The 24,719-nt window shown below is 37.1% G+C and overlaps 1 protein-coding gene and 1 long non-coding RNA gene across 2 annotated transcripts in view; one reads left to right on the top strand and one right to left on the bottom strand.

Moving 5' to 3' along the window:
* Positions 1–24,719, bottom strand: part of LOC136747743 (uncharacterized) — a 129,392-nt gene that overhangs the window by 66,405 nt on the left and 38,268 nt on the right. The gene's annotated exons all lie outside the window — the stretch shown is intronic.
* Positions 1–24,719, top strand: part of lmo1 (LIM domain only 1) — a 28,955-nt gene that overhangs the window by 179 nt on the left and 4,057 nt on the right. The window contains exons 1-2 of the mRNA XM_066700882.1: positions 1–754; positions 18,604–18,817. The exon at positions 1–754 is cut by the window's left edge and continues 179 nt beyond it. Coding sequence (XP_066556979.1) covers positions 733–754; positions 18,604–18,817 — 236 coding nt within the window. The 5' untranslated portion in view covers positions 1–732. The remainder of the gene's footprint in view (positions 755–18,603; positions 18,818–24,719) is intronic.

A 24,719-nucleotide genomic window follows, 5' to 3' on the forward strand; every position in this document is an offset into this window, starting at 1 on the left:
TGAGCATAATGAATTGATTTAATTAACAGGGGAATCCGAGGGTCTCTGGGAACTGTGCATTTATTCAGGAGCAAGAGAGAGCAGAGCCCATAAATTGGGAGAGAAAGGCAGTGAGAGTATGCTCTTAGCACTTGTCAGGGCTGGCATTGGATGTTTTTTGAATATAGTTGCAGTTTCGGAGCAAATGAAAGCGGAAAAGAAACATTTTGCTGGAAAGAAAGCTTTCCACTCATCATCATAATATAGGGCTTTTGAATCCATTACATACAGTAACAGATTTAACAAGCAGGTCGACTCATTTCTTTTTTTTCCTCCTTTTTTCCTCTCTTTTTTATTATTATTGAAGATCTCTGCTGGCGAACACGTCTTGTGTTTTTTTTTTTTTTTTTTTTTTTTTTGGGGGGGGGGGTTGTAAATTGCAGTTTTAGTTGAGTCCGTGGAGGCTTATTTTGAAAGCAAAGGAGCAAGTACGAATTGAACAGGAAAAAAAGGTTGAATTTCCTGCTAGAAAACAAAACGCAACACAACAGCCCCTTTATTCGTTTTGAATGGGGTTCCGTTATTGAGCCGTCTAGTTTTAAAAGCCGGGCAATTTAAAGCTTTGCTGCCAGGGACGATCGCTAGTTATATAGCAAAGGCTATTTCCCAGAGAAGACAAGTACAGCGGGGCGGTGTTGGCTGCTGCAGCCGGGGACGGATCGCCTGGAGCCGGACTCCTCGCTCTTCGGGACGATGGTGCTGGACAAGGAGGAAGGTAGGTGGGCTGCGATAGCTGACTGGGGGGCTCACATCGGGATGTCAGTGGTCCGTGTCTGTGCTTGTTTTTGGACAGTAATGTACGATCACACTGAGGTTGCTGAAAGGCGTTGATGCCCTGCTACGTGGAGAATGGTTCCACTAATGTATTGCATTGGATTTACTATGTTTCTGGTAGCAGTGAGACCATGCTATCGAGAAATGAATTCTACTTGATGTCACTTTTGGTAGGGATTGGGAGTTGGAAATAAAGACCTTCATGCTGCTGTGTTTTTAAACCCAGTTTTCCGGCTAGCGTTTGCACCCTGTAACTTTTACCCAGGATTGTGTTAATTGCACGTAATTGATTGTTATTATTAGCGATTTCAATGAGTTGTCAGTTCCCTCCTCGTTTCCCTAGCTTCTCCACTTGATATCACTTTGTTCTTGAGCAAAACTGAATGCATACAGGGATATGTCGTTGTACATGCCATTTCAAAGTGTTTCTTCAGCTCTTTTGAAGTAACCAAATAAGCCTTCGTCATCTCCTCCGTATCCTTAATTACACTCCAGCTCTTAAGTGGATTGCAGTATAAAGATGGGGATACTTCTGCAGCCAGTACAGTGCAAGGTAGCATGTTCGTTTTTGCTTTTCAGTTCCGTATGCTACAGACACTTTTGCATGTTCAATTCCCTATGTAGGATATGTACTGTAAAAAATAATAAAGCTATCTCTCGACTGTGCTACTTGCTTATTGATCCCCCCCCCCCCCCCCCCCCCCCGTTTTATTAGACTATAGGACTTGATTAAAAAATTAAAATGGGATGCATTGATCCTTGCGGTTAGTGCAAAGCACTGTTAACTGTCACTCCACTCTCTGATGTAGCCAGCAAGTTGCATAGATGAATTACTGCTTATTTGTAGCTAAAACGACTTTCTTTGTATACTGGGGAGATGTGCTGCACCTGAAAAGGAGTCCTTATCATTTTTGCTTCAATGTTAGAGCTGAGTACTACAACTTTTGGTTTCTCTGAATACAGGACCCCAACCTTTTTATTGACCTGAAAGGAGTTATTCTTGTCATCTTTGAGGAAATGTTTTCATCACTTTTTTTTTTTTTCTGTAGCTAGAGGCATTTTTTTAAAAGTAATGGCTTGCATTTTAGACCCATTATTTATGTTTGAAAATGGATATTTCATATCTATTTTAGCTGAGCATCCTTTCACTTATCCATCTAAAAACCAATAAAGGGAATGCCGTAGAAACATAAATTGGTCTGTCTCCCTGAATCCATGTCTTGCTAATGTACCCAGATTAACTCAACTGTAAATTGTCTCCTTTGGATGTCTGTCTTGCTAAAAGTTTCCTATATGATTCATGATTTGGATTGCTTTTAACAGCTATTGGCTAAGCAATATGGTAAATGTACAAGGTGATGCAAATGGCATTAGTGAGAGAGGATGCACGGGAGCATGTAATGCAGTCAATACTACATTAACTACTGATGCCCAATTACAGAAACAGGGAGAGTGGCTTTTAGGAGCATTAGGACTTGCAGAAAAGCTGAGATCACCTGCTGCTCATTGCCTAAAAGCTTCACCCTTTGCTTGCTGGGGCCAACCAACTGCTTTGGCATTTTGGCAGAGATGTTGAGAGCCGCTATATACGGTAGTTTCATAGCCAGAGCTGTTAATGTGTCTCTCAATCCAAGGGAAACAGTTTGATTTTATGGAGCGAGTGGGCAGAAGAGTAGGATGTCCTGTGAAATAGATTCTGTGTGTGTACTTAGAGCCCGCAAGTTCATTTTAATACCTGTGTACAAGTCTCCAAAAATACGCCCACCTGCCTTTATAATGTGTCGCTGCCTGTCCGAAACATCCAGCACCCCACGATGCACCATGCACATTTTATCTTACTTATTTCATATTAGATCTTAGTAAAGACTCAGCCAAGACAAGACAGAAGACAAACATTTTCTTTTAGAAAGTTTTGAGGAAATAGTTGTTATTTTTTATTTTTAGAATTGTATTAATAATTTTCCTCCAATTCAAACAACTTGCATTTGAGAGGAGAGGTGTAGTAATAAGTTTAGAAACAAGATCTGTGGTGAACTGATACACATGATTGTCATGTGTGAAAATACTTGATTGCTCCTCTGGTTGAATAATCCTGATAATGGTCTATATGCATAAGACGAATCCTGTGAAATAAGTAGTTCTCCTTGAGGAAAGGTAATCTAGTTTCCCTCTTCTCCAAATCTCTTTTGGGAAAGTAGAATACAAATCAATTCCCTCTATTCACACTCTTCTACTATTTTTAAACACTGTTGAAATCTCATATTAGTTTTCTGACCTACAATAAGCCCAGAATCTGTAGCCAACCTGCCTTTATTAGATTTTTAGATACTGGCTGAAAATCATAACACAGAAAATATGCAATGGGGGGGGGGGGGGGCAAAATGTTCAAGCTTCAGTCCAGACATTTCTGGGTATTTGTTAAGCTGTGTTAGAGTTAATTCGATGGGAGGGACTCTCACTCTAAAAATACTATTTTAAAATCAAACTTTACCTATTTAAAGTTATCTCACACCACTATAGTTATTTCTGTATGGTATCCTAATATGAGTACTAAATGTTTGGCTTGAAGGCTGTTTTGCTGGAACAGATATAACTGTGTTTTCTCACTTGTTTCTGCCTGAGGACAAGTTGTTTTGCCATTTCGGAAATGTGTTCAGAACACAACTTTGTTAGAGACCTGTTCCTATTAATAATTAACATATCTGTTGTGTCAGAAAAATACTTCTTCCTGTCACTCAGACTCTTATTGCACTCCAGAAATGTTACTGTCTTTGGGGCTAACCCTAATTATCAAAGATGCCTGCAAAAACACTGCACTGGAAGGTATTTACTTTATTTTTTAAATGGTGACCTTTCAGAGATGTTTACTATTCGCATCCAGAAACATCTTAGAAAAAAATATTGAGAATATAATTCATACTGTTGTTTAGCCTATTAAAATATATCTACAAGGCTTGCAATATTTAGTGGCCAGTATTGCCTGAATGCAGCAATATGATACTTTTTTTGTATTATTATTTTAATCAAAATGTTTCTTCTGGAATTTTGTTTTAGCTTTACCGAATATTCGGAGAAGAGTTCCATTAATGTATGTTATTAGTTACATATGTTATTATTTATAGTATTATTAGTTTCTGTCCTCCAGTATATTAAACATTATATATTCACATTTAGACCACTGGAACCATTCCTAACTGTCAAGGTTTCCTCACACCACTGAGACTTCCAAGCAGGACGGATGGGAAAGACTAACTGAAATTCACAAACTTGATGATAAATTATTGGGTTTACCTTTGCTCCTTAATTTATGACCCTGTAAGCAGGCTGTCCAATGAAATTTGTACATTCATAAAGCATCTGATTGAAAAGCAATGCCTCAAATAAATACAAGCCAGTGATCTGTCGGCAGCTGTAATAAAACTTGGGCTTCAGGCTCGGATTTTATTTTGAAATAATAAGAATTGCTTTATTCTTTTTACTCGAGTTACCATGGTAATTCTGTCTTGTAGCAATGTTATATTGATTTAGAAAGTGGACAGTAATATTTCTTTTGTGTTATTTCGTTTCTGCGGGTTGATTTCTAATTTCCACTTGGAGATTACTTTTATAAATTTCTTAAGTCTTTTCACTTTTTTTTCCGGCAATGTAATTTTCTCTCTTGTATTTGCTATTTTCTCAGCTTATTGGCTTGTTCTTATTTTAAATTAAACTTGCCAATTTCAAATATTGAAATGACATCTGTGTATGTTTGTTCCTGGGTTCTTCACAATATTACAGCTTATTTTAAAGCTTAATACTTTGTAGGGAGGGTATGTGTTTACTACTAGTTATGGTAAGTCATTACTAAGCCAACCATAGTTCTGAAAAATAAAAATGTAAATTTCTCTGCGACTACAAGGTGCAATAAAGATACTATTTATATGAAGGTAATCTTTATTATAAATTGGTAACTGAAAACATTTGGTGCTTACTGATAGTAAATATTGTGAATATCATTGCTGCTAGTAAATTTAAAGCAAGTTAGTGATCAAATAAAATGGAAATAAACATAATATACAGACAATGTCTTGATAAAATGTTGTGCAGTTGTTTTCATCTGTTCAATTCATGCATTATATCCAAAATAATTAATATTAATGCCCTGTAAAACTGCCCCTTTAAGCAAGTTTACCAATTTCTCACAATAGTAGTATTATGTTCTGTCTGAGCTTTTTTATGTGTATAGTTACAGGAAAACCAATTTCTTCTTCCCTTCCAGAGACTCAAAATCATTGTGTAAGTGTTGACATCTAGCATTAGTAGATTTTGGTTTATGATAGAGCTCAATAGTTTCGATTTGATTTTACAGAAACCCTACACGCAATGAGTTGGGGCATGAACTGCTATTCACAAGTATACAGGGCTCATGTACTTACAAGCTAACATACCCCAGTTTAATGCAAATTATTGCATCCTTCAATGTGATGCACACATTCAATTACACCTCCTTATGTTCGAACAGTTCCTCCATTTAGTAAATCCGAACTGTTAAAATCTTATGTACACTACATAACACTCTAGATTAATGCTATGAGGATCACAATTTTAATTGTATTAATCTCAAAAGGATTTCAGAATGAGTGCCCTCAGTAGCATCTTAGAGAAGTCCAAGAAAAAGTGATCAAAGCTTTATTTAGTAGTCATACAAGCTGGACATAAATTATGGGACAAACATACATCAATTCTCCCTTTGGGTTGCTCTCACTTTTTGTCATTGAAATCCATTTCAATACTAACCTTTTAAAAGATCATTACATATACAGTCACTCTTCAGAGACCACGAGTCAAACTGGCTGGCCTACCTTTAAAAACACTGGAATGAACGCCTATTTGTCACCCTAAGTATTAAGAGGTATCTCCACCTGAAAAGCAAACCATCAAATCATAAAAAATAAGATTTTTTTAAACTGTGTGATGCTTGAATATTAAGCATCTCGATCCCTGTATCTTTAGTAGTGACATCCATTTTAAACTGTACTCTAAATTCCTGTTGATGAAAACATTGCGCTCTCCGTTTTTTCCACTTACAGTTTCAATACATTTTGGCTCTGTTGCTTTAAGAGCACCTTGTAGCAAGGAAAGCCAGAGAAGTGATGGCCCATCCCAGTGGAGTTGCTACTGGTAATAGTACATATGCTCTGCTGAAAGAGGGTTTACAGCTACATATTGATGATTTTACAGTAGGTGGTTTTTAATTTACTTTCTTTTGGTCTTTTAACCGCCTGTTATTCCCCTGAGTTGCCTCGTTGTAGCAGACTTGCTGCCACTTTCACTGCAAGGCTGAACCTATCTGACTGCCAGAGCTTGGATCCCAAACACCCTCCCCACTCTGCCACGGCACGTCCTCGCACGGCGCTCCCGCTCCCAATCGTTTTAGTTTTTTCTCTTTGTGTTCAGGACACTTTTACTACTTTTCCATGTAGCCCGTTCCGTGCCCTGTGATATTTATCAACGGGTATGGTAAATGGATTCTCACTGCCTGATAAAACCAAACCTTTGAAATAATTTGAGTTAAGGAATACTCAGATTAATCACTATAATATGAATATTCTGACTAAAGTTACATATCGTGTTGCAAATCAAGGTTTTTATACATTTAGTCAGGCTCCCTTGCCCTAATGAGAGAGATGCACTGGTACAGTGTAGAAAATAAATAAATGTAAGATCAAGGTCTTTTCATTAGCGATACTAACTTCAGACAATTTGTATGATGTATTCATTTTGTTAATGTTTCCTGGCTGAATGTTTCGGAGTATTAAATCATGTGTGTACTACTCCATGATGGCCAGCATTATTAGTTCAAGTGTCATGTATATTACCCTTGGGCTGAGGTGGAGTAGCTGCCAGGGTTCCAGTCTCAGAACATTAAAGTGTTTTCCACTGTTCTTTCCGAGGTCCTGCAGAATACAGGACGTAATGCAAGGGCATGGTAAAATGCCTTCAACTGGGTGTTGGCCAATTAAGGTTGGTATACAAAGAATAGACCAATATAAGGCTAGTAGTGATAGATGCCACTAGTAGCATCTTAGTGAATACTAACCAAGGCTTGTTTGGTAAATTCAATCTGAATATCATATCTGAATTTCAAATGGAAATCACTAGACTTGAATAGCCTATCTGTGCATGACCATAACAGATATTTTATTCCAATGTATAATATGTTGTGATGACTCCAGAAAACAGCTCTCACACATTATAGAATATAAATTCACATTAAGCACCTACCATATTTCTATGCCTGGTTTAAGTTTAAACTACCAGAGTCTAATAAATGAAAACTGCAAAACATGTTCAACAGCCTCAGGTAATCTCAGTGATGTGGGGTTTACGGTAAAGTACACACTATCTTAGACTCCTTCAAATGGCCTTATTATTGCTCGTAACTTGATCAAACATTAAAAACGATACCCTTTGTGCCCTTAATGAAGTCTGAAAGTTCAGAATCATGATACGCTGCTATTAGAATAGACGTGCCAATCTTGTCCTCAAATGTAATTCTAGCAGTTTACAATAATGTACTAACTGTGTATATAAGCAAGCAAAAGCAAAAAACTGTACATGACGTGAAAGGTATTTAGCCACATAAATTAATGCTCTTGTTTCTTTTCTTTCTTTTTTAATGTTTATGAGCTGGTAATCGTTGTAATGAATCATTTATGTGGAAATCGAACACTGCCTAGTAATTGCACTTGGGTATCTGTTTATGCATGTGAGTTTCCATCTTGAACAAATTGATCTGCCATTGAGCTTATTAACCACTAGAGAAGACCTTGTTAGATCATTCCATAAATAGTCCCCAGATACATATTTATGAAAGTTGTTTACTTCTTCCAGATAGACCCAGATGCTTAAGGGTGTGTGGGTGTGGGATAAGGGAGGGGGGTGAAAATGCTCATTAATGCAAAACTTTAAAAAAAATAAAAAATACTGATCTCTGTTTTCAAGGAAGCTGGTAGGGATTAGTGTGCCCTGGGAGAATGTTGCTCGGCTGAATTATGAAACAGGTAATGCTTTTCAGCTAAGATGCAATTTCAATTTACCATTCCAGTAAGGAGGGAAATATTTAAAATCTTAAAGCGCTTTAATTTTTTTTTTTTTTTTTTTAAGATTGTAGCCACAAGCCAGGGTGACCCTGTAGACATGCTGATTTAAATGCTTCAAAATTCCTGAGCAACAAGGAATAACACTGATATCTGCACGAAGGCAAGCATTATATAAATACACATTTTCCCAATGCAAAATGATCAAGCTATAATTATGCTAATTGGAGCTCATAGAATAGCAATTTCTAGCGGAAAGCGTACTATGCACTCATTCATTTTATGCCATTTCTACTTTGTGGTGAAAGTGTCTATCTATATTTTTCTTCTGGACTTACAACCTGAGTTTAAGAAGCCGGCTTTTATATTTTGAAGTTGCACATGGATATTACTAAACTAATCCTGAGAGCATTTAGGTTGATAGCTTTGAAACATCAAAAGTTCAAATAGTCCCCTGACAATTCACTTTCATCATAAAATGAAATTGATGATAACATGTGCTGCAGATATGTGTAGCATAAGTGATTTCATTAGGAATTAATACTTTGTACTATATATTCCATATCTTTGATTTTATACATAAAAATAATACACTTTATATGTCATTGAGTGAGATTTAATGAAAAATCAAGTATGTTTCTCGTATAGCATAACTGTAATAAAAATCTGTTTGTAGAATGCACATTTATTTGATTCTACGGTTTGCAAATAAAACAAAACAAAAAAAACAAGTTCACAGAAAATGCATTCAAGCAATATATTCCATGGTTATTAAAATCTATTTCTATTGCTTTTTAATAAAAAGCAACAACACATACAGAGACAATCTGTTAAACCTAATGCACAGGAGAGGCAATGGTAAATAGAATGGCCTCGCCACTTAATGAGAACTAACTTGCTGGTCAGAGACAGATTCTCATTGGATGACCTTCAATAAATCAAGTCTTGAATAACTAATGAAAGTCTCTCATTGCACAATTTTTTTCCTGAAGAGAAGGGATGGTGCTGGGCTATTGAAGAACTCGGGTTAATCAATACTGACCATGAGCTAGCCAACAGAACTGCAGTTTTATCCATTAAATGTGACTGGCAGCCACTGTACAAACAAATTCACCATTGCATTTGTAGTTAATTGAAATTGATAACTGAGCATGATTTTAAACTTTATTTCTTTTGCCTTCCCCTTTCTAGGCTTTAGGATTTTGCTGTAGACATCTGTAGTCTGTTTGTACTGACAGTGGTATACTAAATCCATTAATGTTTGCAACCGCTGTCAGTAGCTTCCTTTGTAATACTGGTTCGTTTAGCCAGTACTCTCGCTGAGAAATATTCTAGGTTAAGGTTCCGAACAGACGGCAGATCGATAGATGCTGCATGATCTGTTATAATGGTGACTTCCGAACCTGTAACGTGGAATACAAGCACAGAAACAAAACGGAGAAACAAGTATTTTTTTAAACAACAGATGGAACAACTTGTATCAATCCCAATCCTAACAAGGAAGGATAGAATGGTGTGTGAAAGCAGCTTGGGTTTTAAGCCAATGTACCTTTTTTTTTCCCCCAGCAGGTGACCAGTCTAGTACAACAACAAAAAGAATATTATAAAATAACACTTTCAATAAGAATTCTACACTGGAATAGAATGTGATGGTTAATGGAACAGATTTTTAACAGTCAAAAGGTCTTTATATTAGGATATATGTGTACACTATACAGCATTTTCAAGGCTCTTTGACTTTGGAGATGCCTTCCCCCGACTTCCTTTCCCTGCGATGTAGTTTGCTTAAGTGTCTACAATCGAGACTAGACTAAGGCTTCAGGAAATGGAAAGGGGGGATTAAATGGGAAAGAAAAAGGAGTTCTCAGACCAGTGGTTCCTCTAGTGAATTTGCATCACTCGTCTTAAAACTTCCAAAGAGCATTTTGTGTGTTCCTCCATTTTAAAATCGCTAATGCCCGCGAATAGTGCTCCTGTCTCTAGGCACATCTTTGAAATAATAACCATAATGTAATTGCTGGAGAGGAGGGATTTCATACATCACTTCATAACCCTGGGAGTGACACAAACTTTAGACAGCTACATTTATGCCTCCTGAATGCATTTTTAATGTAGGCTAAAAAGTGTTTTAGCATTATTTCACATTCAATGGCTAAAAGCTGCAGTGACAGTGCTAATGGTTACATTCTGTGAGGCATCATGAAGTGGCAGATAACCGATTGTGTTCAGGTTATCAAATTGTGAAAAGATCTAGTTTAAGAATGGATGGATTTATCCTTTTATTCAAATGTTAATGCAATCTATGAAAAATGAAATTAATTTGCATGTATGTAGTGCCTTTCATCAACTAGGGTGCCCGAAGCTTTGCTCGTGGTGCTCTAAAATGGAAACTAGTAAAATGGCAACCACTGAAATGCAGCCAACTCTAGACTGGAACACAGCAATCAGTTCCTGCCAGTGTGCTATAAAGAACATTTTTATGTATTTTTAATGATTCACTAGGTCTTTCATACTTCCTCTAGTATGCAATGATGGGACCACCAGAATATATAACAGCAAGGCACCCAAGGCTGAAAATTAACCAGCTTTGCACTGGTGAAAGAAGCGATAAATGTCAACTGAAATCTTCCTATTTTTAAAAGATTGTGTACAGGACTGTTACCTTTTTAAGTGAAGACTTCAAAACAGGGTGGCCTGGGCCCAACGGAATGGCAGTCTAGTATCACACAGTTACAGGAGTGTGCGTACACTCATGGTGCACAGGGTGATTTCTGTGCTTCTAGGTTAACAACAGCTTCCTTTTCCCTTTCTAATACATATGTGTGTTTGACAACATCACAGCCGCTCTGCCCTGCCCGGCTCTGAAATTCATTCAGCTTGCAAAAATCTTGTAACATTGAAAAATAAGCACTGGGAATAATCTGTGTACCTGAGTCTAACATTTTGATGATGTACCTACCAGGAGGTTTAAAATTGAGTATTTTGGTTAATTTCACTCGACAAGAAATGCTTTCAGAGGGTCAATAATGCGTTTTTTTTTTTTAATTATTTAAATATTTTGTGCAGTCATTTAAAATGCTTTGGCCCCTTTTAGTAATGAGTAACAGACATTAAATAAAACAAACTATTCTGCCTTCGAGTTTTGTCTTAACAATTAGGCTACTTAAAGTGTCTGAAATGTAACGTCTGACACGATGGAAATGACCGGCAAAGGACTGAAGAAAAGGACGCTTGTTCCAGACTGATCTGCAGAGGCTCCCCAAGTGGTTTAAGTTTAGCCAGTGTTATTGTAAACCTAATGCGCTAGTCTAATTTGGAAGGGATCAGGAGTAATTATAGCAGGGAAAGTGGCAGCCGATCGCAGGGTCAGGACACTTGCAACATGTGGAAAGAGCAATTATTGTTCCAGACAAAACCGTGTGTTTTCCCGGGCACTACCAGGGTCAGATTAAGAAACTCTGCTTGCTGCAGTGTTTCACTGGGGCTTATTAGGACTATTGAACTGGAAGCTTGCTAAAGTACATCTTGCTAATTAATAAGTCACAACTTGGTATTGCTGGTTCTGCTTTTCTCATTATTGCTCATATTACTTAACTCCTTATGTCATAATTTCAGAGTGTAGACAAAACTAACAAAAGCCAAACCATAGATAGCACATTTTGGGAGCTAGAAATGGGAAATGTATGTAAAAACTTTTGCACTAAAAGCTTTTTTTGTAAACTGGTATATTGTATTATAATATTGTAGAGCTGATCAGCATGTAGCCAGAAACTCTGTTCCTATTCCTGGTTGTAAAAGTGCCCACAATATTTTTAATATTTTAAGTGCAGAAAATCATTACATTGTGGAAAAGGTATTCTAACTGTACAAAGACATGCCTGGAGGACTGATTCTCTGGCAACATTGAAATACCCTTTATTTCTCATAATTTTCCCAGTTCCCTTTCACCTGAGAGTATTTCCAGATGTCCTCCTTGGTTTATCTTTGCTGCATTACATAATCATTGTCTATACCCTCAATTACAGTTTACACTAATGATGTGAACTGATTTTCACAGATAATTGAAGGACACTCAGCTGAGCTCAACCTAAACCTTTACAAAACAATGTTGCGTTTCTATATGATCATTTGATTGGCTTCATGTAGCTATGAAATTAAGGTTGAAATTTTGCAAATGTACTTTTATTACAGAGCAGGAATAATTACATCAAACTAATCAAAAGAGTACAACGTGGTACAGAATATCTTTACCCTGACAACATTCAAACATTAGGAAATGGAAAAAAGGATGGACTCTCAAATTCTGTTATTTAAATTTCCATAGAAAGTTTTGTTGACTTTTTAAAAGATATTTAGATTTAAAATGTAGATCGCCAGTTTGAGATGGACTTGCACAGTACCCTTTTTGTTGTTGGAATTAACCTTAAACATTTGAAGCTGAATGGGCTGGTTACCATACTTGGTCTAACTGAATGGTCAATACGGTGGGGGGAAAAAACATTCCTGTAACTCCAATAGGAAACTAATGAAAATTAGGATAGCCTCTTCATATTGCCATAGTGTCCAACTTGTTTTTGCTAATTCCTAAAGTACCATTCAGCCATTTTTTAATTTTATTTCATTCTTGTCAAAGTCTTTGGGGGGAACATTTAAATCCATTTTATAATGCTGTTAGAGCCATTACAACATATAGCTAAGCCAGTGCCAAAACCTTTAGATTTAGTACCCACCTTAAAGTTACAAGATTAGGAAACGTGCAGCTCTGGAGGTATTACTATTGGATTGAAATCCTGGATGAGAACCCAATGATGTGAAATCATCACTTATATTTATAAAAAAATACAGAAAACAAATCTGCAATATATAAGGAACCAAACACCATAACGGCTATGGTTTTGTAAATTCAGAACTTTTGGAGAAGATGTATTTTATTACTTATGTTCAGGACTGTTTGAGGGTGTGTAACTGCCTGAAATCACCTGCACTACTTAAAAAGGATGGCCTGCTTTTAAGAGGTATTCTAATAGAAAGAAAATAGAATATTCATAGATGAAAACCTACAAGACAGAGGAGGTAATTTTACCTGTTTCTATTGGCTTATTCATTATTGAACTCTGAATTCCTGATTAAATATTTTGTGGGGTCAGGCTTTATCCAGTTATTACTGCAAGATATATACAATATACACATTTTCTGTTTATATTTTCTGTAACTAGCAGTAGATCCATTTTAGCAGGTATTAAGGTCAGATCAGACCATTTACATGGATAGATGTAGGGCTATTGAGACTAAGGATCAATTGTCCCTGGGATTTGGCTAACAAAGCCACAATGTGGACAAAACCCCATTAAGAGTTTGGAGGTTAAAGAGCAGAAAAAGTTAATTTCCTTGTATGAATGCAACTACTGAAGTCAGTATCAGAGCATATATTAGAGGTGATTGGGGAGTGATTATTAAATTAGTCTCTATATAGTTTTCTAGAGGGGCACTGGCATTGTGCACTGAAAAATCTTTTGAAATCTTGTAGGAAATAATGATTCCATGTACATGAAATTTGTGTTTGGTTGTATGCCATTTTGTCACACTGAAGCTTTGGGTCTTTACACAAAGATGATCAATGATATTCAAAATTACTACCCCATCAAATTAATTTTGTTCTTGTCAATGACAAAACCACATACAAGAGAAACTGATTTCATGACAGAGGACCTGCACATCGTGTGTGAGTGCCCTATATGGTGGATGTCCTTAACTACATTTCAAACATGTAGAGCTTTAAACTGACCAGAAAAAAAGTCTTTTTAAATAAAAGGTTCCTTTTATAAGTTAAAAGACCTTTCTTTTCTCCCTTTAATGAGGGCTTCTTGTTTATCCAGCGTTGGAGTCACAATGATGTAAATGAGGGAACAAATGAGCCAAGGTTAAGGTTGCTAAGTGGCAGTAGCTAAGTGATCCAAGAACCTCACCAAGCCCTTTCTTGAGAGAGTACGCATCCACCTATGGTGTGTCAGTTTTAATAACAGATTCAGAATCAGTTTAATTGCACAGACAAACTCCTGCTAAGGTATGTCATCAGTGCTATAATTCCACAATCCACATTTTAAAGATTAGTGTACTACAACATATGAAAAGGAGAAGAGAGCGAGCTGCGTTTTTTTTTTTTTTTTATCTGGAGAAATGTTGGTCTGCCGTCTTGATTTAATAATTGCATTGTAATGCTTTAAAGCATTTCCTCGAGTGCAATGAACTGTTTTTTAAAAACCTTAAATACATCAAAAGGTTTACCACGTTGATTTGATTTTTAGATAGCTGTAAAAATGGAACTTGAAATGGGCTTACATAGAAATAGGATGCTATCTCTATAATGGAAAGTACATGGTCTGACAGTTTCAAATGCAAAGTTAACTGTACATATTCTAAAAAGATAAGGTCTTAAAAAAAAAAAAAAAAAAAAAAAAAAAAAAAAAGACAGGCCCCTGTGCTAAGTATTAATGGCAAATGAATTTCTCTGGGAAGATGTTTGGCAAGGTAAAAGCTCTTGCTTTTTAAGAAAAATGCATCCTCTGTAAAATATGAATCAGTGGCGACAGAGGTATGCTTTTTTGTGACACCTAATGACACCAGAAGGTCAGTGGCACTTGTATCTGTTAAATGGATTGGATTAAGTGGAAGCAGCCTCTTCATCTGCCATTTCCTTTTTATAATGCAACTTTTTGTACTTCAAGGTAATAGAGCACAAGAAGAAAAACAAGGAGAAGAAACAAAACACAGTCGGCAATATGTATTGGGATTTCATCTACCACAGAATATTGAAATCACCTGAACCCAACACTGAATTTTCCTTGGGCACAAAGGGTGACTTAAACATGGCTGAATTTAAGTAACGATGTTTAAAGATTTCTCAGTACTTAGTGTTATCGTCAGTTTGAAAGAGAGCAAGAGAGAGAGAAGGCTCTGTGGCTTATGTGACAGATGCACATCTAACCCCTAATAGGCTCCTGGTTAGATATTGTTCAGAGAATACTGAGAAGTGGAAAATGGACATTGTCATAGTGTTTGTCACCTGATGCTCATTGTGCATGGCTCTTTGTAAGACTGCCAGTAAACTTAGGAAGTGTCTGTGGTAGTTGTTTAGAACTTGCGACAGTTTTAAATCAGAGCTATAATTAAAGCACCAGGCTTTGAGACACCAGTTTTAACCTTTATCAATGAATGTTAACAAGTTATGATACTGAATGAACAAGGTGGTTTCTCAAGGAGTTAAGATTGCAAGCCTTGTGCAGTACACCCACATGCACTGTTGAAGGATGGGGTGGCGGTGATAGTCAGGGGGGGGAGTAAGCCAATTACAAGTCCTTCACAAGAGGTGGGGGGAGCAACCTTTGTGTATAATTAGTTATCTTATTTAAAGCAAAGATTTTGAATAGAATAACTAATTAGCTGTCATAAATGGCAAATTAAAGATTTTGGTGAGATCCCTAAGGGGGACTCAATTCCCTCGCCATACACATACACACACACACACACACACACACACTCTCTCACTCTCTCTCTCTCTCCCCTCATTAAGCATGTTTTTAGTTTTGTACAATCCTGACAGCCAAGCACTGTTGGCATACCTGCAGAGAGAACCTCTAACAAGCCATGAAATGCAGGTAGAATAGACTGCCTTTAGCGAGTGTGGCTTCAATTTGAAGCTTTTTAGCTTCATTTACACTGAACATTGGTATTTATAGCAAGTTTTCTGATCCTAATACGCTTGCTTCAAGCAGCCTTTTTTTGGAGAGTGAGGAGGTAAGGGAGCCTTAGGGCAAGCAGAACACTAATTGATGGCTCACATCAGCAGTGCCAGACCAATTAGCCTCCCTTTTTCAGTTATGATAAAGAAATCTGATGCCTGAGTGCCATCAGAGCTCTTATTCATTTTAAAACCTAAGCTATAAATTTAACTAACAAGCTTTTCCCTTTTTTTCTCCCTTTTTTTTTTAAAAAAAGGGGAAACACTAATTATATCACACATGCTCATAGCACTACTGATGTGTGAATGGTCAGAAGTTGCTGAACAAATCTGGATATAATAAAGTCTTTAAAAAGGGGGGGGGGGAATTTCTGCTTTGATAGAGAGCAGAACAAAGTACTGTGCAAGAAACTGCTTTGAGGTTTTTTGAGGGGAAAAATGACATGCCAAGATACAAAAATACATATATATTGGATAATACATGGCCTGTTTATCATTAATCATTGTAAATCATTAGCCTACTACTTCCCAAACACTGGGCAAAACTGTATATTCAAGTTTGGAAAATCCACATATCCACAATACACATTGTGTTTCTGTTGTAATTATTTGTTTGCCATTTATTTCTTTGGATAACCATTTCCTGAGTTTAATTAACCTGATTCTGGAGCTCACGATTCAAAATACAAACCCAGTCCCACTGGACACAATAGCTTAAAAATGTAATGGTGTTTGATACACTGCTCTACTCACCCAATGTTTTAACAGCAGGTGAAAACGATATGGGAAGACTTCTGATATAAGATGGGTTTCTTAAAAATTAAACAGAGCTGTGCTTTTTACAGAACAGTCAAGTGAAACCTTATAGGCTTATAGGCCTTATTGGCTTTGGACAAGCAAGGTCTTCTGATTCTAGCTTTGAAGAATGGAAAACCATCATATACATCAGCTTCCAGCAATTCTGCATCTCCTAATTCTCGGACAACAGTTTTACAGAGCCTGTGTATTCAAACCAGGGAACAGAACACCAGCAATAGTTTGTTCTATTAGATGGATCAATACCTCAGTGTGTGAGAAAGTGTCTTAAGAGCTGTTGTCCTGTGCTCTCATCTGTAGCAGACCTGTTATTGCTGTAGGAGAGTGGTGTGTGTAAGTGTTAGTAACAGTGGCCTGAGGGTGGCTTTTAGTCGAAACACAAATGTCAACCACAGATAGACTATTAGTGTTTAGTGCAGTTATTAAATGGACTTTATTTGTCCTTTAGGAGGCTAAAAGGCACACTTAAAGTAGGGCCTGCGTGACAGCAGGGCAATTTGCGGGTTTTGTTACTCCACTTGACCGTTGCAGTCGCATAAGTAGAGTTAAGTGTAAAGCGAGGAAGCCCCATATTGCATAAAAGGCCATGCATGTTCAAAGGCACTTAAAGATAACATCTCTCTGACGTCTGAACACAACGCACTTGTGGGCTTCGGCGCTGGTTTTACAGTGTACATTTAGAAAACACCAGGGATGAAGATTTGGAAGGCATCATTGAAGATTTCATTTTGGTTTATTTGAATGAGATCGAATGTAACAGTGTCTTAATTTACGGATGTCCAAAAGCATGTAAATGAATGCGTAAATTGACTGGCGAATTACATTTCTGTAGTATCTGTATTCACCTCAATTCTCCAGTTCAAATTTGCTGGAGCAGAAACTCCAGAATCTAACTTTGTTTTCACAACTACTCTTTGTGCTTCTACTTTTACCTATTTATTTGTGTGTGTATTTATGTATAACGTAACATATAACGTATATCAATATTCTATGTAAGAAAAGCACGTCAAACATACACATTTTCGCTTGAAGTTCAGATGTATTCGTACCCCAGCAATCGGTACTTTGTGGGTCTTCCTTCGTCACAGATAACACAGAGAAGGAGCAGGTGCCACCTGTAGCTTTTTAACAGGTTCATCATCTCCTCAGGAAGCATACTTTACCCCTCCTCCATAAAGCTGTGACCTGCTTTTTTTTTTTTTCCCCTCTTTCCTCAGTTCATACCCCATATTTTCTATTGGATTATTTCATCCAGAGATTTACGCACCCTTGATCAAGTAGCTCACAAAACACATCCAAGTCTATGAGCAAATGATTAAAGGAGCCCAAAATCAAGGTTTCTCTCTAAATGGAGAATGTGTGTTATAAACGGAAAGAAAAAGCAGTCCACGAGCACAAGCTATACCACCTGGAGGAGTGGTGGAAATGTGTGTTCACTGTAGGTGATGAAATGATGGAAGAGCTACAGGAGGCGCCTCCTCCGTGTATCTCTGAAAACTTTAGCAATTAAGTCTTCACTGTGATTATTTATGTGTTTATTAATTTGGGTGATATCCAAGGCAGCTCCTCTCCAACAACAAACCCGGGTTGTAAACTAAAGAGACACTGTAAAAGGTTACTCAGTGGAATGTGGCTGGTCCAAAAATGTAGCTACTGCCTAGTGCTTCTTTAAAAATTACTATTCATGGAAACTGTAGTTGACTGAAGCTAATCCTTAGATTTGTATTGCCAAACTAATGATCTCTTTAACTATGCTGACTCTGTTGGGGGTAGTGGGGGTGGGTACTGAGATGAGATGCGTATGTTTGCGTGTGGATGTGTGTTTTGCCTAAAAAGCAGACCTCATTTAAGGCTAGAGGGTAGATAAGAGTTCCACGATGTTAATAAAAAATTAGACTAGTTTGAATCAACAGGAATATACTTCAGACATGACTGGTGGGGGCAGGGGGAGGGGGGGATACAAACTGCATGTCCATGTCCCCTAATAAAATAAATACATTTTTAAAGTGTGTGTGTGTGTGTGTATATAAACTGTACCCTGTAAGCTCCTTTGTGAGTTTAAACCGCAGAAACCTTATCAAAACAGAGTACATGAAAACTGACTTGTTTATTTGGGCAGTAAATCATGTAAGACCATTTTGTGCCTTATCATTACAGGTGTACCAATGCTCTCTGTACAGCCCAAAGGGAAACAGAAGGGGTGTGCTGGCTGCAACAGGAAGATTAAAGACCGGTACTTGCTCAAGGCTCTGGACAAATACTGGCACGAGGACTGTCTAAAATGTGCCTGCTGTGACTGCCGCTTGGGAGAGGTGGGCTCCACCCTGTACACAAAAGCAAACCTGATCCTCTGTCGCAGAGATTACTTGAGGTAAGAACTTCACAGGGCTGCCTGAAATACGTTTGAATCACACAGTTTAGAGTAACAATGTCGCTTTCATGCCGCCCGTTTCAAGAGTGTCAGTACGAGGACCTTTCAGCATCAGTCTGACACTGTGATCACATCCGTCCCCAGGCCATGCAGACATTTAGTCGTACTATTCACCGATTAGATGGGAAGAACTAGAAAAAAGGGAGATGCTGTTTTAAATTACAAATAATGTAATACAATTCTGGGAAACAAAAACAAAATAAATAAATAAGACTTTTTTAAAGCAGGCCAGTAACTGAATTTATTGATGTGACTACACTAACACTAACAGAAGAACAGCTGCAAAGTGTTCTTACTAGTCCTGTTATTACACCAAACTGTTCAAGATATACTTTCATGTCAAGTCTTTTTTAATATATATAATATTTGTCTCATACATTCCACTAAAAGTGCTGTCAGGGTAGATGCATATCGTGAACAGCCTTCTCTTCCACTGTTTGGCACTTTAGTTGTCTAAAGGCCCCCTTTCTGGTTTACAGGCTAATATATGTTAAGAGAGACTGGCGACTGTAAAGCAGTGTAACCTAGCTTACTGCTGACAGTGCACTCAAGGCAGCTTGGTGTCAACCCAAGTGACTCCAGCTTTTTTTTTTTTTGGGGGGCCATCTGCTTGCTAAATTAAACATGATTATTTCCTGGGCGTTAAGTCTTGCTCCCCGGGGCTTCTTACGGAGATCCTACTATTTATCTTCAAGACTGTTCCCTGGGGCCCCATGGACAGACGCCACTGTCTTCAACCTCTCCGCTTGTCCATTTAGTTTTACAGCTTTGGATGCGAGAATGACCATTTAGCAGCACACATAGTACTTAGAAACTAACTGGGATGACGAGGTGTTAAGAGGAGACATTAACATCCATCACATTTCGGTGAAAGTTAATGCTGTTAAGATGCAGTCGAGGAGGCTCACCAAGACTTGGGTTGCCCTCAGAAGGTACAGATGGCCAGCATGAGATAATAAAAAATATATGTAATGATGGGAGAAGACAAAATTATACAGCATCAATTACTACATTTGGCACAATTAAATATGATGCACCTAAAAGGGTGTTAATCTGGAAAAAAGTGAGCCTTCATTTTTATTTATTTTCCTCCTCTTTAAAAGGGTTACGACCACATCTTAAATATTCGTCACACAATTAAAACTTAGTGCTTTAGGGGCTTTTTATTGCGTTTGAAGTCAGGCTTGCCTTGCAGCTTGCCGAGTGGCAAGTCCCAGCAGAAAATAGTAAAGCCATCAGTCCTCGTGGAGGGTGGGCGGTGCAACTGCCTTCAATAAAATAAAAAAATTAAAAATCTATTCTGCTTTCTGTTTCCTAACAATGGACATAGTATACTAACACTTTCCATTAAACTGCTCAGTTAATTTGTGGTGGAATAATGCAAGGTTTCCTAAGAATCCTATTTCAAGTATGGTGTAAAAATGTTCAGGTTAAATTTGCATATGTATTTAATAGCAAGCTTATTTTATTGAAACTAGTGTTGTTTTGGGTAAAACTAAGATAAACAATGTAAAGATTGATTTGATATACATTTGAATTTGCACCCAAAAGAAGCTGTTTCATGCTCCAAGTAACTTGCATGCCCCCCCACCCCAATAACATCTGTTACTACTTTTTAGAGAGAATCTACTTAATCTTGACAATGGCATATACATTCTAATATCTAACCAAACCATTGTTCTCTGTAATATAACATGTATACATTTATACTTATTAATACAACTTTAGTTTTTGACTTGCTCTTTTCTAATACCAGTTACTCAGTTTGAGCATATGGTGTGTAGACATCTCGTTGGTCTCTTCAGTATGCACAGCTTTGACAGAAATGCAATACATGTACGGGTTCATTGTGAACATTGAACATGTCCCCCCTCCCCAACCCACACACACACATACCTGCACCCCCCAACACACAGAGCATAGAAGTCTCCTCACCTCAGTAATGAAGTTGAAGCCTTGTGTAAAATAACTCTATATTGTGGCAGTTCATTAAATTCAGGCAAGTGGATCACACACTCTCCCCCCCACCCCCCTTCCTTTTTTTTGGAAAAGTGCCATGTGCACATTAATTATGAGAGGCTCTGTGAAGCACCTCCTTGTGTGTTTGTCCTTCAGGAACATGGGTACATAATGCACGTTTGCCGTGGACTAGATATGTTGCCTAAACATCATGCTGAAGTTTCTAAATCCACTTGACATTCAATTCATTTACTGAAAAGCTGTGTTTATTAGTAGTTTTGCAACTCTTTCATTACAGTGGAGCACAATAGATTAATTAGTTGTTTCATATTTCCAGGCTGAGGATTCTGTGACCTAGTGGTACAAGGCTGACTAACCTGTCACGCTTTTGATTGCCAGCACTGAGGGTTTGAAATTGTTTTATCTTGTAGTTATTAAATATATTAAGATGAAACAGATTATCCATCCACTTATCACTGCTCTGAGTTTTTAATTGAAACTGGTACCGTTTTCCGTTTTGTTTTTTCACCCACTGAAAATGCCCAAATTTCTAGCTAAAACAGAATATAGTATATAGACAATATGAAGTTAATGGTACAATTTTAATGTGTGATATTTACGGTATTTATTTGGTGTTATTAAAGCACTTTACATCTGTCCCCTAAGGTACAAAAATGGCTAGCTCAGTTTCCTGCTTTTTCTTTAGCATAATTTCAAGAAAATAGTTTTTCAAAGGCATTAGTTTAAAATGCAGTGTATGTACTGTATATCTTCAAAAACAGACAAATTAATGCCTAAAAAGAGGTCAAAAAAATCTTTCAATTCATCTGCTGTACATTTAATTTGACAAACCTGTATACACAGAAAGGGAAATAATCCTCAAAGAGATGGAAATGCAGGTCTTTAACATGAAACACTGGAGCTAGTTCACAAAGACACATTAACAAAGACACGCAGGTGATGGAAGCATTAGGAGACTTTCTGAAGTTGCATGGGCTGTTTGTTCAAACAGTTTAGAACATCTGTCTCAGCTAATCCACACTTTCCCTTTTATAGAATTAGTTTAGCAGTGGGAGAAAGGAGGTGGGAGGCCGAGGGGGGGTGGTATTATGTATTTTTTTAGAATGTAAATTGCTTTAGGGTGGCCTTTTATTTTGTTTAAATGAAACAATGACTACTGCATGTCTACATATTTTACTCCAATTCAACTCTGGACAATTGAGGATAACTTCCTGTTTTGGATCTAACTTGAAGGATTTTGTAATGACCAAACCTTTAATCTCTGACATGAAAAAGCAGACTACCCTCTGTAGTTTTGGGTCTGAAAAAAAGAGCTTCAGTCCAGTGGAACTGTAATCTACATTGGTGAATCTTCCAGTGCTTGTGATTCCTGAGTTGTTTTTAATTTGTAAACTACAATGAGTGAATTTTGATGTATTTACTATAGTAGCAATGGATTTCACATTGAATACACAGTCTTGATATGAAGAGACAGGGAAATCATACTGCAATATGTTTCTAATAAGCACATTCTGTTGCATTAGATATGGAATTGGGAACATTTATATCATATAATTTGTGAAATTCTCTCAATCACAGAACTTCTGAATGATCAAATTCTCTCTAGTTATAAGGTTAAGTGGATTGTCCACTTGTGAAGATGTGTAGACCACATTTGTTTCCTAAATGGATCAGTTACCCAGTCTAATTCTTGCTTATGGACTCTTCAACAAACTGTGGGTGTAAGTCACAGAGTTACGGCACATGGCCTTTGAAAAATAAAAAAATAGATCAATACAATTCTGTAATAATTCCATTGTTTTATTTTGGAGAAATGTAAATGCTTCCAGTAAAAGTATCCAGTTCTCTTTGTAAAACCGTTTTTTGTGTTAATGTAATATGTATATTAAGTGTTTACTTTAGTAAAACATTGTACATTTCAGAGAAGGAGGACCGACAAATAAGTGTTTCCCAAAAGAGATCCACTTGTGAAACAAACAAGTCCTATTACAATAGCTCAGACATGATACTTGGAGAGCCATAGATATTAAGTTGGCTTAGAAAGTGAAGCCCGATTTCTTTATTGATCACACCTTTTTAGGTCTAAATGTACAAATGCTTACTTAGTGCATTTTTGTATTGTTTGTCTTCCTTGGAGTGCACTTGACCTTCCCATTCACAAGCATCAACCTTGTAATTGCCATTCAATTTACTATCAATTAAAATGTAGAGTCTCGGATGAAAGCTGGTGTATATTAAAACCCACACAAGGTTTTGAATTACGATCATAGTACACTAAAAAGATACATAAGCTCCCTGATCTCAATGTTGTTCTTAAGACTCAAATCCCAAACTGGCGTTTATTCGAGCTCTCAGAAAAGCTGATGTTCCAATACAATTGACAATGTTGATGAAGAATGAGAGATGCTGTGTGTTTGGTTTTCCTTTCTACAGGACTGAAATGAGAAATTCTAAAGGCATTGATCCAAACCTTGAAAGTAGTGCTACTCAAATGTGACATTTTTCTGGAACATTTCAACTATCCTCAAGTGAAAAAAATGTATACATGGGACAGCAATGCATATTTTGTTCTTGCAATTTCAACAGCAAGTAATAGCTTGCAGAATTAGAATCTATGAAAGAAGAGTTTAAGACCACTTTATCTGACCAACCGTAGCTAAAGTTCATGACATTTTGATACAGTATGGCCAGTTATATAAACGTTGAATGGCAGTATCTTGTAAAATAGACATTACATGTTTTTCTTCCCAGCATTGTTTTTTTTCAGCTGCAGTAAAAGAGTTACAGGTGAAGGCCACGTGCTGTAATATTCAGAGAGCAGGGTGTGTGCATTACAGCCTGTTTCACTTCAGAATAACCCTTTCACATAATTATAGGACGTAACACCAAACTTAGGAAAATTTGTTATTTTACATGGACAAATAAAGCAAGATGACATTGCACAAACTTCACAATTGTCTCTTAATTTGTGATCGACTGGGGACCCTTAAAATGGAAAATAAAAATTATAGATAAGTGCCAATTTTATAGTTGATTGTACATCTCTGAATGGGTATGCCCAGCTTACTCACGGTTATCTGCAATAGTACAACTTCGGGACACATGTAATATCTTGCTCAGCACCGGTTTAGTAATTCTTAATGTTTAATTGTCGGTACAGAAGCCATACGGATTAGTCACATTAGCTGAACAAATATTGCAACGTATGTAGCCTATCACTCATGTATATATTTATCTGGGTTACATTCATCTATGTTTCAGAACACTGGCATCAACTGAGAAAGCACAATCACATATTTCAGCGGACATTCACTACTTACAAATATACACGAGGAAAATAGTGCTGAATCAGCACAGTCTGAAGATTTGGAGTCATCAAACACAGACCTAGGGGTTAAGGATCTCTATTGGCCACACTGAATCTTTAGGTTTTTTTTGTTAATTGTGTGTTTGTTAATTATACGGAGATGTATGTCTGTGCTGGTGGCAGTGCAAGAGTTAAAAAGCATACAATCTGGACCCCTTTTTTGTTTGAAGACTGCTTACAATCTGGACGGTAATATAGTCTTGCATGTAAAAGTGATAATTGAAATCCAGCTGCAATCACACCTTGCTCTGGGTTTTTGAAGTAGCAGACTCATAAAATAGATCAATGAACTGTGATTTTTGTAAAATTAAATGAAGGATGCGAATGTAAAGGCACTGCAGTTTCTTGGATGGTAAAACATTTTGTTAGGTCTTGTTGTCAATCATTCTTGTTTCAAGTATTAAAATAAAATTCAGTGTTGACTTGTTTTGTGCAGTGATGCATAGATTTTAAACGTTGGTCATTAATTGTTCTTAGATTTGTATCTGTTTTTTC

Source organism: Amia ocellicauda, chromosome 4 (genome assembly GCF_036373705.1).
Source record: "Amia ocellicauda isolate fAmiCal2 chromosome 4, fAmiCal2.hap1, whole genome shotgun sequence".
NCBI classification, from domain to species: domain Eukaryota; kingdom Metazoa; phylum Chordata; class Actinopteri; order Amiiformes; family Amiidae; genus Amia; species Amia ocellicauda.